Below are 16,418 nucleotides of genomic sequence, written 5' to 3'. Positions count from 1 at the left end.
TGGCCCCCGACTGCCCAGTCTTGCCAGCCCTTCCCCACAGAAGCAGGTGGATACACTCAGCCTCTGCTCTCCAGACTGTTTCTTCCTGAGCCAGGGCGCTGACCTCCTCCCAAGGGAAGGCAGGTCAGCGAGCTTAGCAAGGTACTCCTCATCCTGGACAGCAGCCAGGAGCTAGACCTCAGCCCTGGTCCAGGGTGTGGTCGTTAGGCCTAAGCTCTGGGAAGCCATTAGTGGGCTCTAAACTATTAAGGGATTTTAAGCATCATGGGATGTAATCAGATTTGTGCCCTAAGCAGGCCATGTGGGCTGTGAGGGATTGGCTTGTGGTGGGAAGGGGAGGGAGAGGGGCAGGTCCTTGGCCTGGGGTGGGGGGGGTCATGGGGGTGGAGAGAAGCGTGAGACCAAAGAGGCCATTAGGTATGAGGTGGGGTGGGGGAAGCTGGTTCTGTGCCAGAGCTCAGGGCGGAGCTCCTCGATCTGAGCCGTCCACGGCCATGCCAAGGATGGGCCCAGACCCTTGGATGTAGAGCTCGTAGGAGGGAAACATGGGAATCCTCTAGTGGTGGTAACCAAGCCTAGAAACGGAGGCAGGCAGTGGAAGGAGAGAAGGTCGAGCTTAGCACTTGGCCACAGTAAAATACCACGAGGCCAGTAACATCCACACTTGGGAGGAAAGTGGAGTGAGGGGCGGGTGGTGAGGCCACAGAGGGAGGTCAGAAAGAGGCGGCCAAGGAGCCTTGGCAGGCACCGCATCAGGGCCACTGAGAAAGGAAAACCCAGGTAGAGATGTCACAGGGCGCCCCAGCCAGCCTTGGGGAGATGCCACACGCAAGCTCTTTCTAAATTATTTTATTCAAGAAGGTGGGGAGGACAGACAGGAGACTGAGCTGAGCCCTGAGTCCCTGAACCTCCCAGCTCAGCCCCCACAGCAGGACAGGACAGAAGTTAGGGGGTAGGGACTCCAGCCCTACCCAGACAAAGTTGGGGACAGACGAGACCCAGGAATACCAACTGATTGTCCTCCAGGCTGTCCTCCGGGAGGGCGACGGCTGGGGCCCGCCCTGTGTACCTCTGGGATGAGGCTACTTGGGGGTGCTGCTGCCCTTCTTGGGAGTAGTGGGCTTCTTGCTCTGCCAGAGGTGGCCCTGGATGGTGAAGGCGTCTACACTCATGGACATGGTCTTGGCAGGGATCTGGGTAAAGCGCTTGCGATCTGAGTTGTACTTGTAGATGCCCTCAACCATGGCGGGCGTGACCGTACGCGGGCCGTAGCCTGCCAGCCGCGTCAGCTCCTCTGTCTCCCCGGACAGCGTATACAGGGCTCGGAACTGGCAGCTCGAGTCGCGGAAGAGGATCAGGAAGTGGTTGGCCTTGCTCTTCTCAATTTCCTGGTTGGGTGGTGGAAGCGGTTGGCCAGCCGGCAGGGACCCCCTGCCCCGCCCACCCGCTGGCCCCCCAGCCCCAGGCGCAGGCTCACCTCAAGGATGCGGTTCTTCTGCGGTTCGTTCACCTTGCCCGCCAAGCAGCAGTGAGACAGGGCGTTGTGGATGATGAACTTGTTGGACTTGGCGCTGGGCTCCTTGTACAGCCGCGGACCTAGAGGGCAGGGCGGTCAGCGGGGCCCACGGGGCACAGGCCAGCCCGGGGCTCGCCAGCTCCGGCCCCGCTTACCTGTGTACTCAGGCACCGACGCCGGGGACGAGGCGTTGCTGCCGTTCTCCCAGTCGCGCTCACGGCTGCCAGGCAGGCGGCTGGGGGACATGAGGCCGGATGGGGACGGAGCCCTGTGGGGGGACAGGAGAGGACAGGGAGGCGGTCACTGGCAGGGGAAGCCTCCCCGGAGGCAGAGGGACCAGGGAGAGATGGGCCCAGGACCCTGCAGTGGGAGACGTGCACGTCCGTGTATATACTCTGGCCGTAAGATACCTGGTCCCGCTCAGGCACACAGGCGTGTTCCTGAGGCCTGGCCACAGCCCCCCTTGCACACATGCACTGGACTGTGCCCTCTCCTCCGCTTCAGTGGAAGACACACACGGACCGAGAGGGCACCCACCTGCCTGCGCCAAACTCACCGAGACGTGGGCCTCTTCACGCCAAGGTTATGGGGGGCCTCGTTGGCCACAGTCGATAGTGACAGGGTGGACTGAGAGTAGACTTTGCTGAGCCGGGAGCCTGGGAGAAGAGGGCACGGGGTCATCCCTACCCTCCACTGGGCTGGGGGGGTGGGTAGGGGTATGCTCACCCGCAGGCTGTGGAGGGAATGTGGGGTCAGCCCCGCACGAGACCCTTACCCTGTACACTCCAATTGAGATGGATCTCCCCCGACCCGCGGGGGAGAGGGCTGTGCCCAGCCGGCTGTGAGGAAGCCCCTCCCCCCACCCCCACCCCAGGAGGCTCTCGTTCCTGAACAGCCCTTAGAGGGCCTCACATTCCTTAAGCCCTAGAGAGGACTCTGGGCCGGTTCTGTCCAGCACGCCTTACCCCGCCGTAGCCCCCATATCCTTTTGGAAGTCCACCAGGCATGGGCCATCCCCCCAAGGCCCCCATCACCCCCATGTCCTCATGGGGGGTCTCAATAAGCCCTGGACAAGGGGTGTGGGGCAGGCACCATCCCTGATGCCCCAGCCCTACAGGGTCCTTACCCAGCAGGCCACGGGCAGGGCTTCGTGCCAGGGCCGAGTCATCACAGCAACCAGAGCGTGGCCGGGGGGCCCTCCGCCCGCCCCGGCCCGGCCCCCCGGTCCCCGCAGCCCGCGGCCGCAGCACTTTGTCAAGGTCATCCATCAGCTTCAGCTGGGCCCTGCGTTCATACTCAAGCCGAGTGAAGTCCCCCCGCCTGGGGCCCACCTCTTCCTCCACTGGGGCCCTGGCAGCAGGGGCTGGGGTTGCTGAGGGGGCCACGGGAGCTGGGGGGGCCGGGGGGCCTGAGGTCACCTCCTCCTGGGCCAGCCTGCAGGTCAAGAGTTAATCAAGCAGTCAGGTGGGTCACAGGTTCACTGGTGGCAGGGGTCCCAGGCAGCACCCAGCCTCACCGAGCGGCCTCTTCCCTCCGCTGCTCCTTCTCGGCCTCCTGCCACTGTTTCCGCCGCCGTGCCTCCTCTGCCCGCCGCTGCTGCCGCTCCAGCAGGCTGGCCCGCTTTTGGGCCATCTCGTCCTCGGGCTTGTCTTCATCCTGGGGACAGGCACCGAGTCCAGCGGCTGTCCCTCCCCCTAGTACTTCTGTCGACCCCGCCTGCCACCCACCCCTCCTTTCACTTTTGTAACTGGTCCGAAGGCGCTTAGTCGGTTCCTGCTTTGTGCACAGCCCTATGCTGGGTGCCTGGGCAGACTGGGTGCTGTTCACACCAAGCGCTGAATTAACCCAGTGAGGAAGGCCACCTAACCGAGCAGAAGTAGCTGCCTGCTGCAGCACGGGGAGGGACGTGTCCTCACCCGGGGGCACTAAGCGAGGCTTCTCGGAAGAGGCGGCAGGCAGCCCGGGGGGGAATGACTCGGGCTTCACTGGGGAGGGTTGGGAGGGGAAGAGGATATTCCAGGCTGAGGGGACAGCAAGTGCAAGAGCCCTGAGGCTAGAACAAGCCTTGCGGGCCTGGAACAGCAGGGGCCAGGGTGGCTGGGGTGTGGAGCTGGGAAGGGGATAGGGCAGGTGGGAGAGGTGAGCAGAGCCCAGAGCCAGGAGGGGGACTTTGTTCCACAATCTGGAACAAGGGGGACTACAGAAAGGTTTAAGTGTGTGTGTGTGTGTGTGTGTGTGTGTGTGTGTGTGTTTGTGTGAGAGAGAGAGAGAGATGTCTGGCTCCTCAGTTGAAAATGGCCAGGCAGGGGATCCCTGGGGGGCTCAGCAATTTAGCGCCACCTTTGGCCCAGGGCGCGATCCTAGAGTCCCAGGATCGAGTCCTGCGTCCAGCTCCTGGCATGGAGCCTGCTTCTCCCTCTGCCTGTCTCTGCCTCTTTCTCTATCATGAATAAATAAACTCTTAAAAAGAGAAAAGAAAAGAAAAGAAAAGAAAAGAAAAGAAAAGAAAAGAAAAGAAAAGAAAAGAAAAGAAAGAAAACGGCCAGGCATGGAGGGGTGGGGTGGATAGTAGAGGCCAGTCAGGACATGACTGCCAGCGTCCAGGCGACACCACTGGCCCGGGCTGGGGGTGCTATGCGGTGTAGGATGGGGAACTGGCAGGGCCGCGGTGGAGGTTGTATGAAGGAGAGAACATGAGGGAGGAGGTGCCACGGCAGACCCCGGCCCTGTCTGTCCACCCACTCCTGCCCCATCTGTCACCCACCTGTGTACCTCTGCCCACCACCCACCCATCAGTTGATCCATCTGCCCACCCCCACCCAGCTATCACCCTCCTGATTATCCACCAGCGACCCCGCTCCCCCAGGCCCTTCCCCACCCACTCCGGGGCCTCTCACCTTGTAGAAGAAGCCCAGCCCGGCCCGGGGCTCTCCCTCTGAAGATGCCTCTTCCTCTAAGGAGTCCTCAGCACCGGGGGGGCTCCCGTCTCCCTCGTCCTCGGCTGTGGGCTCTTCCAGGCTGCCCAGGGGGATCTCGATGAGGCCGGGCCGGGCCACAGGCTCCTCCGGAGGTGACCCCTCCGCCAGGAGGATAGAGGAGCGCGTCTGCACGGGCACCTGGCTGGGCGAGAACTTGCGCAGGTGGGGGAGGCTGTCTACATCGTGGGGAGGCGTGAGCACTCTGGTCAGGGGCGCCAGCCGCAGCTCCGCCGGCCGTGCGTGTTTCGGGCTTCGGGGCGTCGGGCTGGGGCCGGGCCCGGGGCTGCGCCGGGCAGCTGGGGCTCGCCGAGCGGGGCTGGGAGAGGCGGCTTTGGGACCCGCAGTGGGACCAGGGATGACCCAGGCAGCGGGCGGCGGGGCGGGCCCGGGGGCTTCGGGCGGGGCCAGGAGCCGCTGCTGCTGGTCCGTGAGCCTCTGCATGTCCCGCTGCAGGGAGCTCAGTGCAGCGCTGAGCTTGCTGACCGCCCGGTTATAGTCCCCCAGCCCCTCGGGGGGCACCGGGCCCAGTTCAGGTGAGAAAGTCACTGCCTTGGGCCGTGGGGACGGCTCACCCTGGCCCTCACCCGCCGGCCGCTCCCCACCGGGGACCAGGCCCGGCTCGGCCTCTGCCTCCCCTCCGGCCTCCCGTGGCTGCACCTGCAGGAAAGCGCTCTTGCCCAGTCGCTGGCGGTGCTTGGCGAAGATGGCCTCGATCCGTCGCTTCTGAGCCTCGATGGCCCGCCGTTTCTCCTCCAGCCGGGCTCCCAGCTCGCTCATCTCTGAGCTCAGGGCCTCCGGTGCTGTGGGGGTGGCCGCCGGGGACCCTGCCTCGGCCTCAGCCTTCACCAGCTGCTTCTTGCGTTCTGCAAAGCTGGTCATCTTCACTTCGGAATTGCCGGCCGCAGGGGACGAGGCTGCTGCCTTCGGGGAGCCCTCGGATAGGGCCAACGGTTTCGACACCTCCCCGGCCGGGCAGGGAGATGGTTTCAAGGGGCCCTCGGGGTGGGGCACGTAGGTGGGTACTTTGGTGGGCCCATCGGGCAGTGGCTTCGAGGCGCCCTCGAGTGGGTAGGAGGAAGCCAGCGGCAGTTTGGAGGAGCCCTCAGGGGAGTGGAGGTAGAAGCTGCCGTCGGCAGCCCCATCTGGGAGCAGCCGGGGCTCGGCACTGTGGATGATCTGCAGGGCCTCCTCGATGGTAGGCAGGTCGCCAGGCTCCGGGGGTGGCTGGACGGGGGTCCGGGCTGGCACAGGGCGCGGGGGGCCCAAGCTGTCTGAGCTGACGGAGCGGAGCAGGACGGGGTCTCCCATGACGACATCCACATCGCTGTCCAGGCCAAAGGGGGTGCTGAACGACACTGCCTGGGAGAGCGGACGGCTGGGCGGCAGGAGGGAGGGGTCAGCCCCTGGGACGAGCCCCAGCCCCACCCCTGCCCAGCCTGCTCCACCGGCCAGGCCCTGGACATGCACTCACCTGAGCTGACGGTTCCAGGCCTTGCCGAGGGCCTCCATGTGGGACATGGACGGGGAGGACTTCAGGGACCCTGGGGAGGGTTGGCAAGTGGTCACTCAGTGGCCACTATGGAGTCACTGGGGTCCCTGGGTGGGGTCTGTCAGAGGTGTCACTGATGGGGCATTATGTGGACAGATAGCTGGGGGTCACTGTGGGGGTCAACAAGTGTCACCGTGGGGCCGTTGAGGTGCCAGAGGGAGACCCAGCGGAGGGATCAGGAGGAGACATGATGTCTGCTGAGGCCGTGTCTGGGTAGGGGTCTCTCCAGAGACAAGCCGTACCCCTGCCCTCACCTGTGGATCCACGGAGTGGGGACTGGGGGCCGCCGGGTGACAGGAGTGGGTGGCGGAAGTTGAAGACAGGAGAACTGCCAAGAGACGCGCGTCAGCAGAGGGACCCCCCCAGCCCCGCCGCCCGCACCTGCTCACCTCTCCCAGGAGTGAGAACAGAGCCTCCCCTAGCCCGGCCGCAGAGCCCAGCGGGACGAAGGGCCCATCACGGCCACCGAGACTCACCCAACAGGGAAACTGTACCTGCAGCCACTGCTGTTCTGAGCGGGAGAGGCCTCCGAGGCCCGGGGGGAGGCCGCTGCAGCAGAGAGAGCACGTGAGCAAGGGCCCGGCCTCCCTACCCCGCCCCGCACCCAGGGGCCAGGCCTCACCATGACCGTCAGGCAGGTCCTTGGCCTGTACAAAATCAGGTTTCAGCACCTCAAAGCACATGAACATCTCGGCGAGCAGCACCACCAGGTTGATCTGGAGGCAGAAGGCAGGGTCAGCCGCTGGGACCCGTGGCTCGGGACGCCGGCCTCAGCCCACGAGGCCTCAGGACGGCCTTACCTTGAGGGGCGGTGGGACATAAAGCAGATCCTCCAGGGACAGGGGGCAGCCGCGAGGAAGGCGGGAGGCACAAAAATCCTGCACCAGCTGGAGGTTGTACAGGCTGTCCGCCACAGACATGGGGTCCTTGAGGCACACCTCTGTGGGGACAAGAGACCTGGGTCCCCAGCTCTATGGGAAGGAGGACGGGGCCCCGGGGAAGCGAGGGCCTCCTACAGGCCGAGCCTCACGCTAGGTGCCCTCCACAACACCGGTACTAGGACAAGCTGCTCCTTCAGGCCTTTGCATCTGTTCCCAACTACCTGGAGAATTAGTCCCCCCAGGAACTCAAATCTGAAAGCTCTTCCCGACCACCCAGCCCCCACCGGAGCATTTAACATCCAGAATGTTCTTCTGGATTCACTTAGTGTCTTTCCCTCCCAACTAGGATGTGAGCTGCCTGAGGTCAGGAGCAGTCTATACTGTTCTCACTGGACCTCCAGCACCTAAAACAGGATCTGGAGTTCTATAAACTTGCAGCAGGAATGAATTATACGAAGTACAGAGAAGTTTAGACACTTGTGCAAGGTCACACAGCTACTTGCGGGGGGGGGGGGGGGCGGGGCAGGGGGAGAAATGTTCACACCCTGGCCTTCTAGTTCTGGAAAATGCACTCACAATTCCTGCACCACTCTGGGGCAGATGCCTGGGTGCCAAGCTCCCAAGGACAAGTGTGGCCCACCCGCACCCACTCACCCTCGAGTCGCAAGAGCTGGGGACAATAGCAGTGGATTGTGGCAGCCAGCGCGGCCCCACTTGCCAGATCCTGGAGGGTGGTCACGGTTGGAAAGCAGGGGGCGCGTCGGGCCACAGCTCGGTCCTTGCGGTATCGGATCTGTGGGCAGGAGCCAAGTTAGGTCAGAGGTCAGGCTGGCCCCGGGTGAGCAGTCATGCAGGCTGGGTGGGGGGGCCTGGGGTATCCGCCATGAGGGGGCGTGAAGCTGGGGGACCCAGAGCCAGAGTGGGGCCAGCCTGGAGCGGGGGAAGGGCAGCAGCAAGAGGCAAAGGAAGTGTCTGCGAGCAGCCAGGCCAGCAGCGAGGGCTGGGGCAGGACTCCTGGGACCCCGGGGCGGGGGATACATTACCATGGGGGGTTTGCTCCCCGACTCCTTCAAACAGAAGGCAATTGCGTGCTGGGGGGAGAGGAGCGGCCGTCAGCGGGGCGGGAGGCGTGCTGACTTGCTGGGCCCCCAAGCACACCTCCAGGGGAGGGGGAGATAGCCCTGACCCTGTCGTGAGCCCTGGCCATCCAGCTCTGACTGCGCTCTGGCCGGCTTTGGGGACCCCAGCTCCTCCCAGCCTGGAGGGACCCCACAGAGCAGCCTCCCATGCAGAGGATCTCCCCGCCCCACACCCCACAAAAGACCCAGGCCCCAGCTCGGGGAGGGGATGCAGAGGAAGCAGGTAGGCAGAAGGAGAGGAGCCCCCAACCCAGGCCCAAGAGTGGAAAGAAGGAGGCCCCAGAGTGAGCAAAGGCGGGGACCCTCTCCAGCCCAAGGCCTCCCCCTTGTAGGGGTCACTTTCTCCTCGTGCTTCGGGGATGGACAGCCTCTCCCACCACTGTCACCACCACAGCTGGGATTTGTCCTTAGGGAAACTGGGGTCTTAGGAAGGTACTTCCACCTTCTGGGTTGGAGGATCTTCCTCTTGGCTAAAGGGGTCTTCTCCACGTGCCCTGCCCACTGGGGTAAGGATCCACGCATCCGATGGGTTAGAGCCCTCCCTTCAGGAGTGTTAGCAGCTCAGCTTCCAGCTCAGCCGAGATGGACGAGCCGGGGAGCTCTGCCCTCCTGATAACTCACTGCCAGAAAGGTAACTGGGGGGTGAGGGGGGGTCTGCCCTGTGAGTTAATAGCAGATTCAGCTCTTCCCTCGGACTACAGAGGGGTTCTCTCTGTCCCCCAGGGCGGGGGTCCCTCGTCTTCTGCTCACAGCTGGGAAGAAGTAGGAGAGGGAGCGGACAGGCAGGCAGAACGGACACACAGAGAGACAAAGCGACAAAGCGACGAGCAAGGCAGGCAGACGGGGCGGAGACACAGCCCCACTTACAGGAACCAGCTTCCAGTACCAGCGTGTGGGGCACTGATGCCAGAGAGGCAGAGGGGGGAGCAGCAGGAGAGGCGGGGGGAGAGGGCAGAGAGAAAGAGTCACCTCCAGCCCCCCCAGTGCAGGAATGGCCTCCTCCACGGCACCCCTTCCCTGCCCACCCAGCCCTCCAACTGTCCTCGCGCCCGGCCATCCGGCCATCGCCCTAGCCTCACCGAGGGCTGTGCTGGGGCCACCCCATCTGCAGGGGCCACGGGAGAGGCTCTCTGGGCAGCTTCCTGCTCAGTCTTCTCCTGCAGCCGCCGGATGGTCTGGGGAGCAGGGTGGGGTCAGTGCGCAGGTCACCAGGTGGTCCTGGCCCCCAGCCGGTGCCAGCCTAACCCCACCTACCGTGTCCACCCAGAAAAGGAGCTTGTGCTCCAAGCTGGCCAGGGCCAAAGGACCGGGCAGTGTCTTTGTCCACTCGAAGGCGAAGGCAACCATGAGGGCGTCAATGACAGCCAGGTGGGCTCCCTGTGGGGGTAAGGGCTGAAGGGTGAGGCCAGGGCGAGGGACGGGGGCTCCCCTCACCTCTGAGGGAGGAGAGGAAGAACCTCAAGGTATGGGGGCTCGGGGCGCCTGAAGTAGGAGGGGCTTGGGATGGGCCACGGTTAGTGGGTGGGGCTTCAGGGAAGGAGCCAGGATAAGGTGCTGGAAGAACCACTTCTGGCGGGCCATTAGAGCATGTCAAGGGCCCAGGATAGTGCCAGGGGAGAAGCCAGGCCGAGTGGGCGGAGCCTTCGGGGGGAGCCAGACCTGGTGGGCGGGACCTCTGGGAGGAGCCAGGTCGGGTGGGCGGGGCCTCTGGGGAGGAGCCGGGCCTGGAGGGGAGACACTGGGGAGGAGATGGGCCTGTGGGTGGGACCTCTGGGAGGAGCCAGGTCGGGTGGGCGGGGCCTCTGGGGAGGAGCCAGGCCTGGAGGGGAGACACTGGGGAGGAGATGGGCCTGTGGGTGGGACCTCTGGGGAGGAGCCAGGCCTGTGGGCGGGGCCTCTGGGGGAGGAGCCAGGCCTGTGGGTGGAGCCTCTGGGGAGGAGCCAGGCCTGTGGGCGGGGCCTCTGGGGGAGGAGCCAGGCCTGTGGGTGGAGCCTCTGGGGAGGAGCCAGGCCCGTGGGCGGGGCCTCTGGGGAGGAGCCAGGCCTGGCGGGCGGGGCGGGGCGGGGCGGGGCGGGGCGGGGCGGGGCCTACCATGAGGATAGGCTGGTGCCTCAGGTCCGCCTCCTGCACAGGGCGCTCGGGCAGCGCGGGCACGGTGCCCCTCCTCGCCAGAAGGGCCAGCAGCGCAGAGGGGCTGGGGGGGGGCTCGAGCTGCGGCAGCGCCTGGCGCCAGGCCCGGCAGTAGAGCTCGGCCGAGAGCAGCAGCCGCGTCACGGGGGGCTTCACGTGCTCCTGCGCGTACTGGTCGGTGTAGAAGGGCTCCCACAGCTCCGAGGGCACATGCTCTGTGGGGCGAGGGGGTGATGGCGGGTCAGGGCCCACGCACCCGTGGGGAGGTCGGCGCCGGGACGGAGGCTAGGGGGCCTGGGCGGAGGCCCGCAGGTGTGCAGGAGTTCGCCAGAGGAAGAGGCTGGGGTGGAGGGGCCTGCACCAGCCGAGGCCAAGAGGTGGGAGAGCACAGCGCCTCGGGGGGAGGGCGGCTCCGGGACGGGAGAGGAGTCAGCGTGGGGCCACCTGCGCAGCGGCTTGCCGGGAGGTGGGTGGCCTTGCAGACCCTCGGACGGTAACAATGACTTGATCACATGATCTCCCCTGGCGCCCCACAAGCCTGGGAAGCAGCAGCCAGGGCACAACCAGGAACTCCAGAAACAGGCACAGAAAAGGAAAGTAACCTGCCTAAGGCCACACAGCTGGGCCACGCCGACACTGGGATTCAAAGCCAGGCCTTTAGCAGACTCTACGCCCTCTCTCAGCTTGGAGGCTGGGGTGGGGTGGGGTGAGCTGTGGGGTGGAAGGCTGGCTGGCAGGGGACAGAAGGGGGAGGTAGCAAGGCTGCAGACATTCTGGGGGGAGAGGGGGTGACTGGTCTCCACCTGGTGACTGAAGGGTGGAGGCAGTGGAGGGGGAGCGAGAGGGAGGCGTCCGGGCCCCATCAGGTGTGACTGGAAAGAGGGCTAAGGTGGGGGTACAGGAGGGGCAGCAGGTGAGGTGGCATAGGCTGACTGTGAGGGCCTGGGCCTTAGGAGAGAGGTGAGAGCACCTTGCAGAGGCGGCCACGGAACCCCTGAAAACACTGAAGGAGACAGGCAGGGCAGGAGGAGGTCCGAGGAAGCCCCATGCAGAGGGAAGGGTGGGGGGGAGCTCCCAAGCAGGATCCAAGGGTGGGGAGGAGAAAGACCAGAATAAGCCACTAGGAAGATTCTCTGGGGAGGTCTGGGAGGAGGTGATTGAGGCCAGCACCGGAAGCCTGCCCTCGTGGGGGTCTTCCCGGGAGGCCCCGACTCTTAATTCCAATCCGAACAGTTTTGTCTTTTGGGGTTCTGTGTGTCTGAAAGAACGGGAGGCAGGATTCTGCTGCTTAAAAATGTTTGCGCCTGACCTACCAGACCCTCCCCAGGTGCCTGTCGTCACAGCCCTGCTCCCCAGAGACGCCCCGCCCTTACCTACAAGGACCCAGGCATCTTCCCCTTCAGTCCCTCCCTGCCCCGGCCTCTGCCTCCTAAAATCACACTTGACCTTCCCTCTTCATGCTCCACTCCTGTGGAGAGTTGTACCCACTCTTGCCCCCTCAGGGCAGCTCCTTGAAAGAAGAGAATTCTCCAGGCTTCCTTCCTTCCACCTGATCCCCATCCCAACCTCCCTGATCCGGGCTCCTGCCCTCCCAGCTCCCAGCCTCCCCAAGGCCAGCAGCGGCCCTCCAACGCACAGTTGTGGGCCGTATCTTGCCTGGGCGCTCTGCCCAGCACCTCCTTATTCCGGAAACCTTCCTCCCCCGGCATCTCCCAGCTTTTTCTCTGTCCCACCACTCAAGCCAGGCCTCCTCCCCACGTGCCCGGTCAATGCCAGGCTGCTGACAGCTCGGTCAGAGCAGCCCTGTAAGTGGATATGTACTCCCCACCCCATGATGGCTCCCATGGCCATCTGAGCACTGCCACCTGCTGCAGCCCAGGCCTTGTGTCCCACTGCCCTCTGGGCATCTCCCGTGATGCTCAGTACCTTGCTCCAAACCTGTTCCTTCCCTCTGTGAGAGAAATTGCAGGGAGAAATCACCATCTCTCCTCCTGTCCACCTCCCCCAACACCTAAAGTCCTTGGGTTTCAACCTCCTGGCATCTCCCCAACCCAAGCCCTGCTCCCTACCTCCCCAGCCCCAGCTCATTTCCTGCACCCACAGGCAAAATTAAACAAATTTCTTTCCTGCAGGACATGTCAGGACCTTCAAGATGAAAAAAACGTGAGCCAGGCCTACCAATAGCTAATGCTCATCAAGCACTTCCTCTCTACCTGTGTGTGTGCCTACACCTGGCACTACTGGCATTGCAGCTGGATACTTCTTTGTGTTCAGCGGGGAGTGGGGTAGGCTGTCCAGGGCGTTGTAAGATGAGCAGCAGAGTCGCTGGTCTCTACTCACTATATGCCAGGAGCACCCTCCTCTAAGTAGTGACTATGAAAAATGTCTCCAGACACTATCAAAGGTCTAAGAGGCAAACCACCCCACCCCACCCCACCCCCGCTTGAGAGCCACCGCTCTCTACTAAAAATGTTTATTAGGCATCTAGCATAGTGTAGTGCCGTCTGACAGAAATACAGCTTGGCCCACATACGTCGTTTTATTAAACTTTGTAGTAGCCCCATTAGAAAAGTAGAAACGAGGAACCCTAGTAACATATTTAACCCAATACATATCTAATACTATCATTTAAACATGTAATTAATATAAAAGCCTTATGGATGAGATATTTCACTTTTTTTTTTTTTTCTTATATCAAGTCTTCAGATATCAGGCCACGGTGTAGTTCACTTACATTTACAACACATCACAACAAAGATGAGCCACATGTGGATGTGGCCACCACCCTGGACCACCCAGCTCTACAACACAGCTAGCATGTACTTATACCATGGCCGCCTTGCATGCATTTGCTCGAGTAACCCTTAGGACGCTTGCTCTTAGCCCCACGGTCCCAATGAGAAAACCAAGGCCCAGAGAGCTGAGATAACTTGCCCAGGATCACACAGCTAATAAACGGCCCAGCTGACATGAACCCAGTCTCCCCAGAGGTCACACTGATGCTCTGGCATGAGGGACTTTGGTGCGGTGTTTCCCAAACTTGCATAGAGATGGCACCCTTTGTTATCTCTGAGTTAGAGTCCCGGAGCCCACCTGCCTGCATTCCCACAGCCTCCTCACGCCTGTGCCTCCGGGCCACCAGAACTGCCTTCCCTTTGGGCAACTGCATATCTGATCTCATTTTGTCAAGTCCTCAAACATGTTCCATGGCTCCCCAGCGCCCTCAGATTCCCCCCTCCACACACACACACACACACACACACACAGAGCTTGAGAGGCCCTCCTCTGTCCCACCAGCCTCTCTCATCTCCCACCTCCCTCAGCCACCACCCCACCACGGGGACCTGCACAGTCTTCTCTGAGAACTCCCCGCTGGCCCAAACCCCCAGGCCTTTCTGCATGCCGGTCTCCTCCCTCTGGCGAACTCCTAAAAGCATCCCTCAAGGTTCAAACCCTCCCTCCTTTGGGGAGACTTCCTTTCTCCTTCCCTCCCAGGCAGAGCTCAGGGATTTCCTCCTCCTGCCCCTAACAGACTCCTCTACAACACAGACCTTATCACCCTAAGCAGCAATGATCCGGTTTCATGTCCCATCCCCCTCTCTCCCAACTCCACCCCCATCCTCTCTGTCCTGAGCACCCAGCACCAGCCTGGCACCCAACCCGCATGGGTAAAAAGTCCCAGAGTTCATGAATCAAGTAGATCTCTGTTCCCTACTTCCTTCTCTGGGCCTGGTGTCCCACCTTCCTCAGCCCCTCCCTCTGTCTAGGGAAGGAGGGTCGGAGGAGGACTGCACCTGACCCTCAGGGAGGATCTTGGACAGTGCAGGGAGCTGGCTCAGTGAGAACAGAACTGGGTGAGTCAGGGCATCCCAAGAGACCTCACTTTCCTTTCTGTGAAATGGGACAGTAATTTCTGCTCCACGGTAATCTTAATATTCTTAATAAAAACGCCACTACTGGGGCACCTGGGTGGCTTAGTTGGTTAAGTATCTGCCTTCAGCTCAGGTCATAATTCTGGGGCCCTGGGACCAAGCCCCGCATTGGGCTCCCTGCTCAATGGGGAGTCTGCTTCTCTCTCTCCCTCTGCCCCTCCCTGATGCTCATCCTTTCTCTCTCTCTCATTCTATCTCAAATAAATAAATAAATTAAATATATATTTTAAATACCGCTACTGATCACGGCAGCAGTGACAGCGAGCAGCCGTTTAGAATGCACTGTCTGCCAGACACAAGGGGAAGAAATCTGAGGTCTGCCTCCAGCAACTCTGTGAAGAGGGTACTGGGATCCCAATCACCCAAGCCCTGCCCTGGCACTTAGTGGGTGCCCCACAGTCATTTGCAAAATGGGTAAGTTCCCCCCTCTGTAAAAGAGAGTGGGGGGGACAGAAGCTTTATAGAGAACTGGGATAATTCGTCCATAACCTGGTGGAGCTGGGACTCAAACCCAGTTCTGATTCCCAAAGTCAAGCCTTCTAGGGCCACGTAACCCAGGCCGTGAGAGGCTGGGGCAGACCTGGGTCTCTCCCTGCCAGCCTCCTTTCTTCCTCAAGCAGATCCTCGGGGGAAAGGCAGGCCTCAGAGTGGGCCCTGCACGGGAGGGTGCTGGGAGAAAGACACAGGCTTGGGCGGACCCAGGAGATGGGCAGCTGTCCCCGAGCCCCACACCCAGAACAGGTTGATCTGGGAAGGCCACTGAAGGGGGGATGGGCTGTGCCCAGCTGGTGCCAAGACCAGTGGACAGGCCTGGGGGAGAGCAAGGCGTCCCCCCAGGACTCCCGGGAAGGCCCGGACCTTAATTAACCCTGGCTGCCCGGTAACAGGCCTGGCTCCCAGCTCTGGCCTGAGTGGCCGGTCGGCCCTAGGGCCCTGGTTTGGCGCACTCGGGCCCTGGAGCCCCGGGGACCCACCCGCAGCGTTGCCCCTGGGGGGGCCTGACTTCCTCCCCCATGTGGGCCTCGGCCGAGTGGAGGCTCTGCCCCAGCGGGAGAAGGCCCTCCACCTGGGCCCCCACCCCCGCCGATCTCGGACACGCCAATTCCCTTCTCCTAGGCAAAATGGGGGTAATAAGTCACAGCTGCCAGCCGCTGCCCGGGCCCTGGAGGCGGAAGACGGGGCTCCCGGAGCTGCCCCCGCCGCCCGCAGCGCAGGGAGGGCTGCCGCGGGCGTGGGTCCCGGCGGCGGCGCGGGGGGCACGGTCCTCGCGGGGGCGTGATGGGAGTGTGCAGGGGGGCACGGCGCGCAGGCCCGCCCGGAGACCCCGCCCCGCTCACCTGGGCTCCCGGACGCCGGGGTCCCCGCGCCGATCGGGGCCGCCGGCCCCACCCCCACCGCGCTCCCGCAGCCGGGCGGGCAAAGTCCGCCGCCCCGGCCGAGCAGGAAGCCCGGAGGCCCGGCGCGGCGGGGCCGGAGCCCGGGGCCCCCCGGCGGCCGGCGCTATTGTTCCCACGGCCCCGGCCTCCGCCGCCCCGCCCCCCGCACCTGCCGCCCCCGGCCCCGTACCTGCGCCCCCGAACGCGGCCCGCAGCACCCACGCCAGGCTGGCCGCCGCCTTGGCCCGCGAGAAATCGTACTGGTCCAGCGACTTGATCTCGGGCACCAGGAAGGTCCTCCGCAGCGGCCCGGGCCCGGGGGGCGCCGCCTCCACCATGGCGGCGCCGGGGCTGCGGGCGCCCGCTCCGCGCTCGCTCGGGCTGGGCTGCGCCGCGCTCGCACCCGGACCGGGCCCGCCGCCGCCGCCGCCGCCGCCGCCGCCGCCGAGCCAGGTGCGGCCGCTCGCGCTCGCGACGCAGCGTCGGCCCCGCCCCGGGGCGGAGCCCAGGTGCGCCCCGCCCCCGGCCCAGACCCCGACCCGGTCCCCCGGGCCCCGCCTGGCCCCGGCGCGGGGTGGGGCGGCCCGGGCTGCGGTGGCGGCGCGCGGCTGCGGAGGGGCGCGGGGGCGCGCGTGCGCCGGGGCCGGCAGGGACCCTCTGTTTGCGGGGGGGGGGGGGGGGGGCGGTGCTGGCCCAAGTGTGTCCCCTCACGTGTGCGCGTGAGCATCCATGCGGGCCTGTCCTCCGCGGCCGAGAGGCAGCGGGTGCGTGGGGGCGCCTGTGTCCGATTGCGTCTCGGGCGCGTACAAGAGTGTGTGTGTGCTCACCAGCGTGCGCGTCTCTGAATGTCTTCGAATGGCGAACGAGTGTATTCCAGGGTGTCTGCGTGTGTGTGTGTGTGTGTGTCCACGTCGTT

At 63.8% G+C, this 16,418-nt stretch overlaps 1 protein-coding gene and 1 long non-coding RNA gene across 10 annotated transcripts; one reads left to right on the top strand and one right to left on the bottom strand.

Annotated features, from left to right (window-relative positions):
• Positions 1-834: 834 nt before the first annotated feature.
• CAMSAP3 (calmodulin regulated spectrin associated protein family member 3) lies at positions 835-15,861 on the bottom strand. 9 transcript variants are annotated; one of them, XM_072787442.1, is made up of 19 exons: positions 15,693-15,861; positions 10,156-10,409; positions 9,318-9,440; positions 9,143-9,238; positions 8,931-8,963; positions 7,968-8,015; positions 7,579-7,717; positions 6,844-6,983; positions 6,666-6,759; positions 6,520-6,592; positions 6,298-6,371; positions 5,966-6,035; positions 4,414-5,818; positions 3,033-3,172; positions 2,643-2,950; positions 2,073-2,172; positions 1,672-1,784; positions 1,478-1,596; positions 835-1,388 (listed from the first exon to the last, which is right to left on the bottom strand). In XM_072787442.1, exons 1-19 carry the CDS (start codon positions 15,838-15,840, stop codon positions 1,083-1,085), a joined length of 3,783 nt encoding a protein of 1,260 aa, XP_072643543.1. In that variant the 5' UTR covers positions 15,841-15,861; the 3' UTR covers positions 835-1,082. The 9 variants fall into 9 exon arrangements, with proteins under 9 accessions (XP_072643543.1, XP_072643538.1, XP_072643539.1 ...); XM_072787437.1 differs by having other exon boundaries at positions 4,414-5,869; positions 15,693-15,858; XM_072787438.1 differs by having other exon boundaries at positions 4,414-5,869; positions 6,538-6,592; positions 15,693-15,856.
• LOC140610906 (uncharacterized) lies at positions 10,167-14,183 on the top strand. The gene is made up of 2 exons (XR_012012350.1): positions 10,167-10,900; positions 12,327-14,183. It is a non-coding gene; the product is annotated as an uncharacterized lncRNA (long non-coding RNA).
• Positions 15,862-16,418: the final 557 nt, after the last annotated feature.

The sequence above is a fragment of the Canis lupus genome, chromosome 19 (assembly GCF_048164855.1).
Source record: "Canis lupus baileyi chromosome 19, mCanLup2.hap1, whole genome shotgun sequence".
In the NCBI taxonomy this organism is placed as follows: Eukaryota; Metazoa; Chordata; class Mammalia; order Carnivora; family Canidae; genus Canis; species Canis lupus.
Note: the sequence above shows the minus strand (reverse complement) of the source record. Positions and strands in the feature narration are given on the sequence as shown.

Excerpts from the sequence above, each read along its gene's own strand:
- CAMSAP3 (XM_072787437.1), bottom strand. The coding sequence starts at position 15,840 with ATGGTGGAGGCGGCGCCCCCCGGGCCCGGGCCGCTGCGGAGGACCTTC. Across the intron at positions 3,173-4,413 it reads GGCTGGGCTTCTTCTACAAG|GATGAAGACAAGCCCGAGGA; the intron begins GTGAGAGGCCCC and ends GCCTGTCCCCAG. Across the intron at positions 1,785-2,072 it reads GTGAAGAGGCCCACGTCTCG|GGCTCCGTCCCCATCCGGCC; the intron begins GTGAGTTTGGCG and ends GTCCCCCCACAG.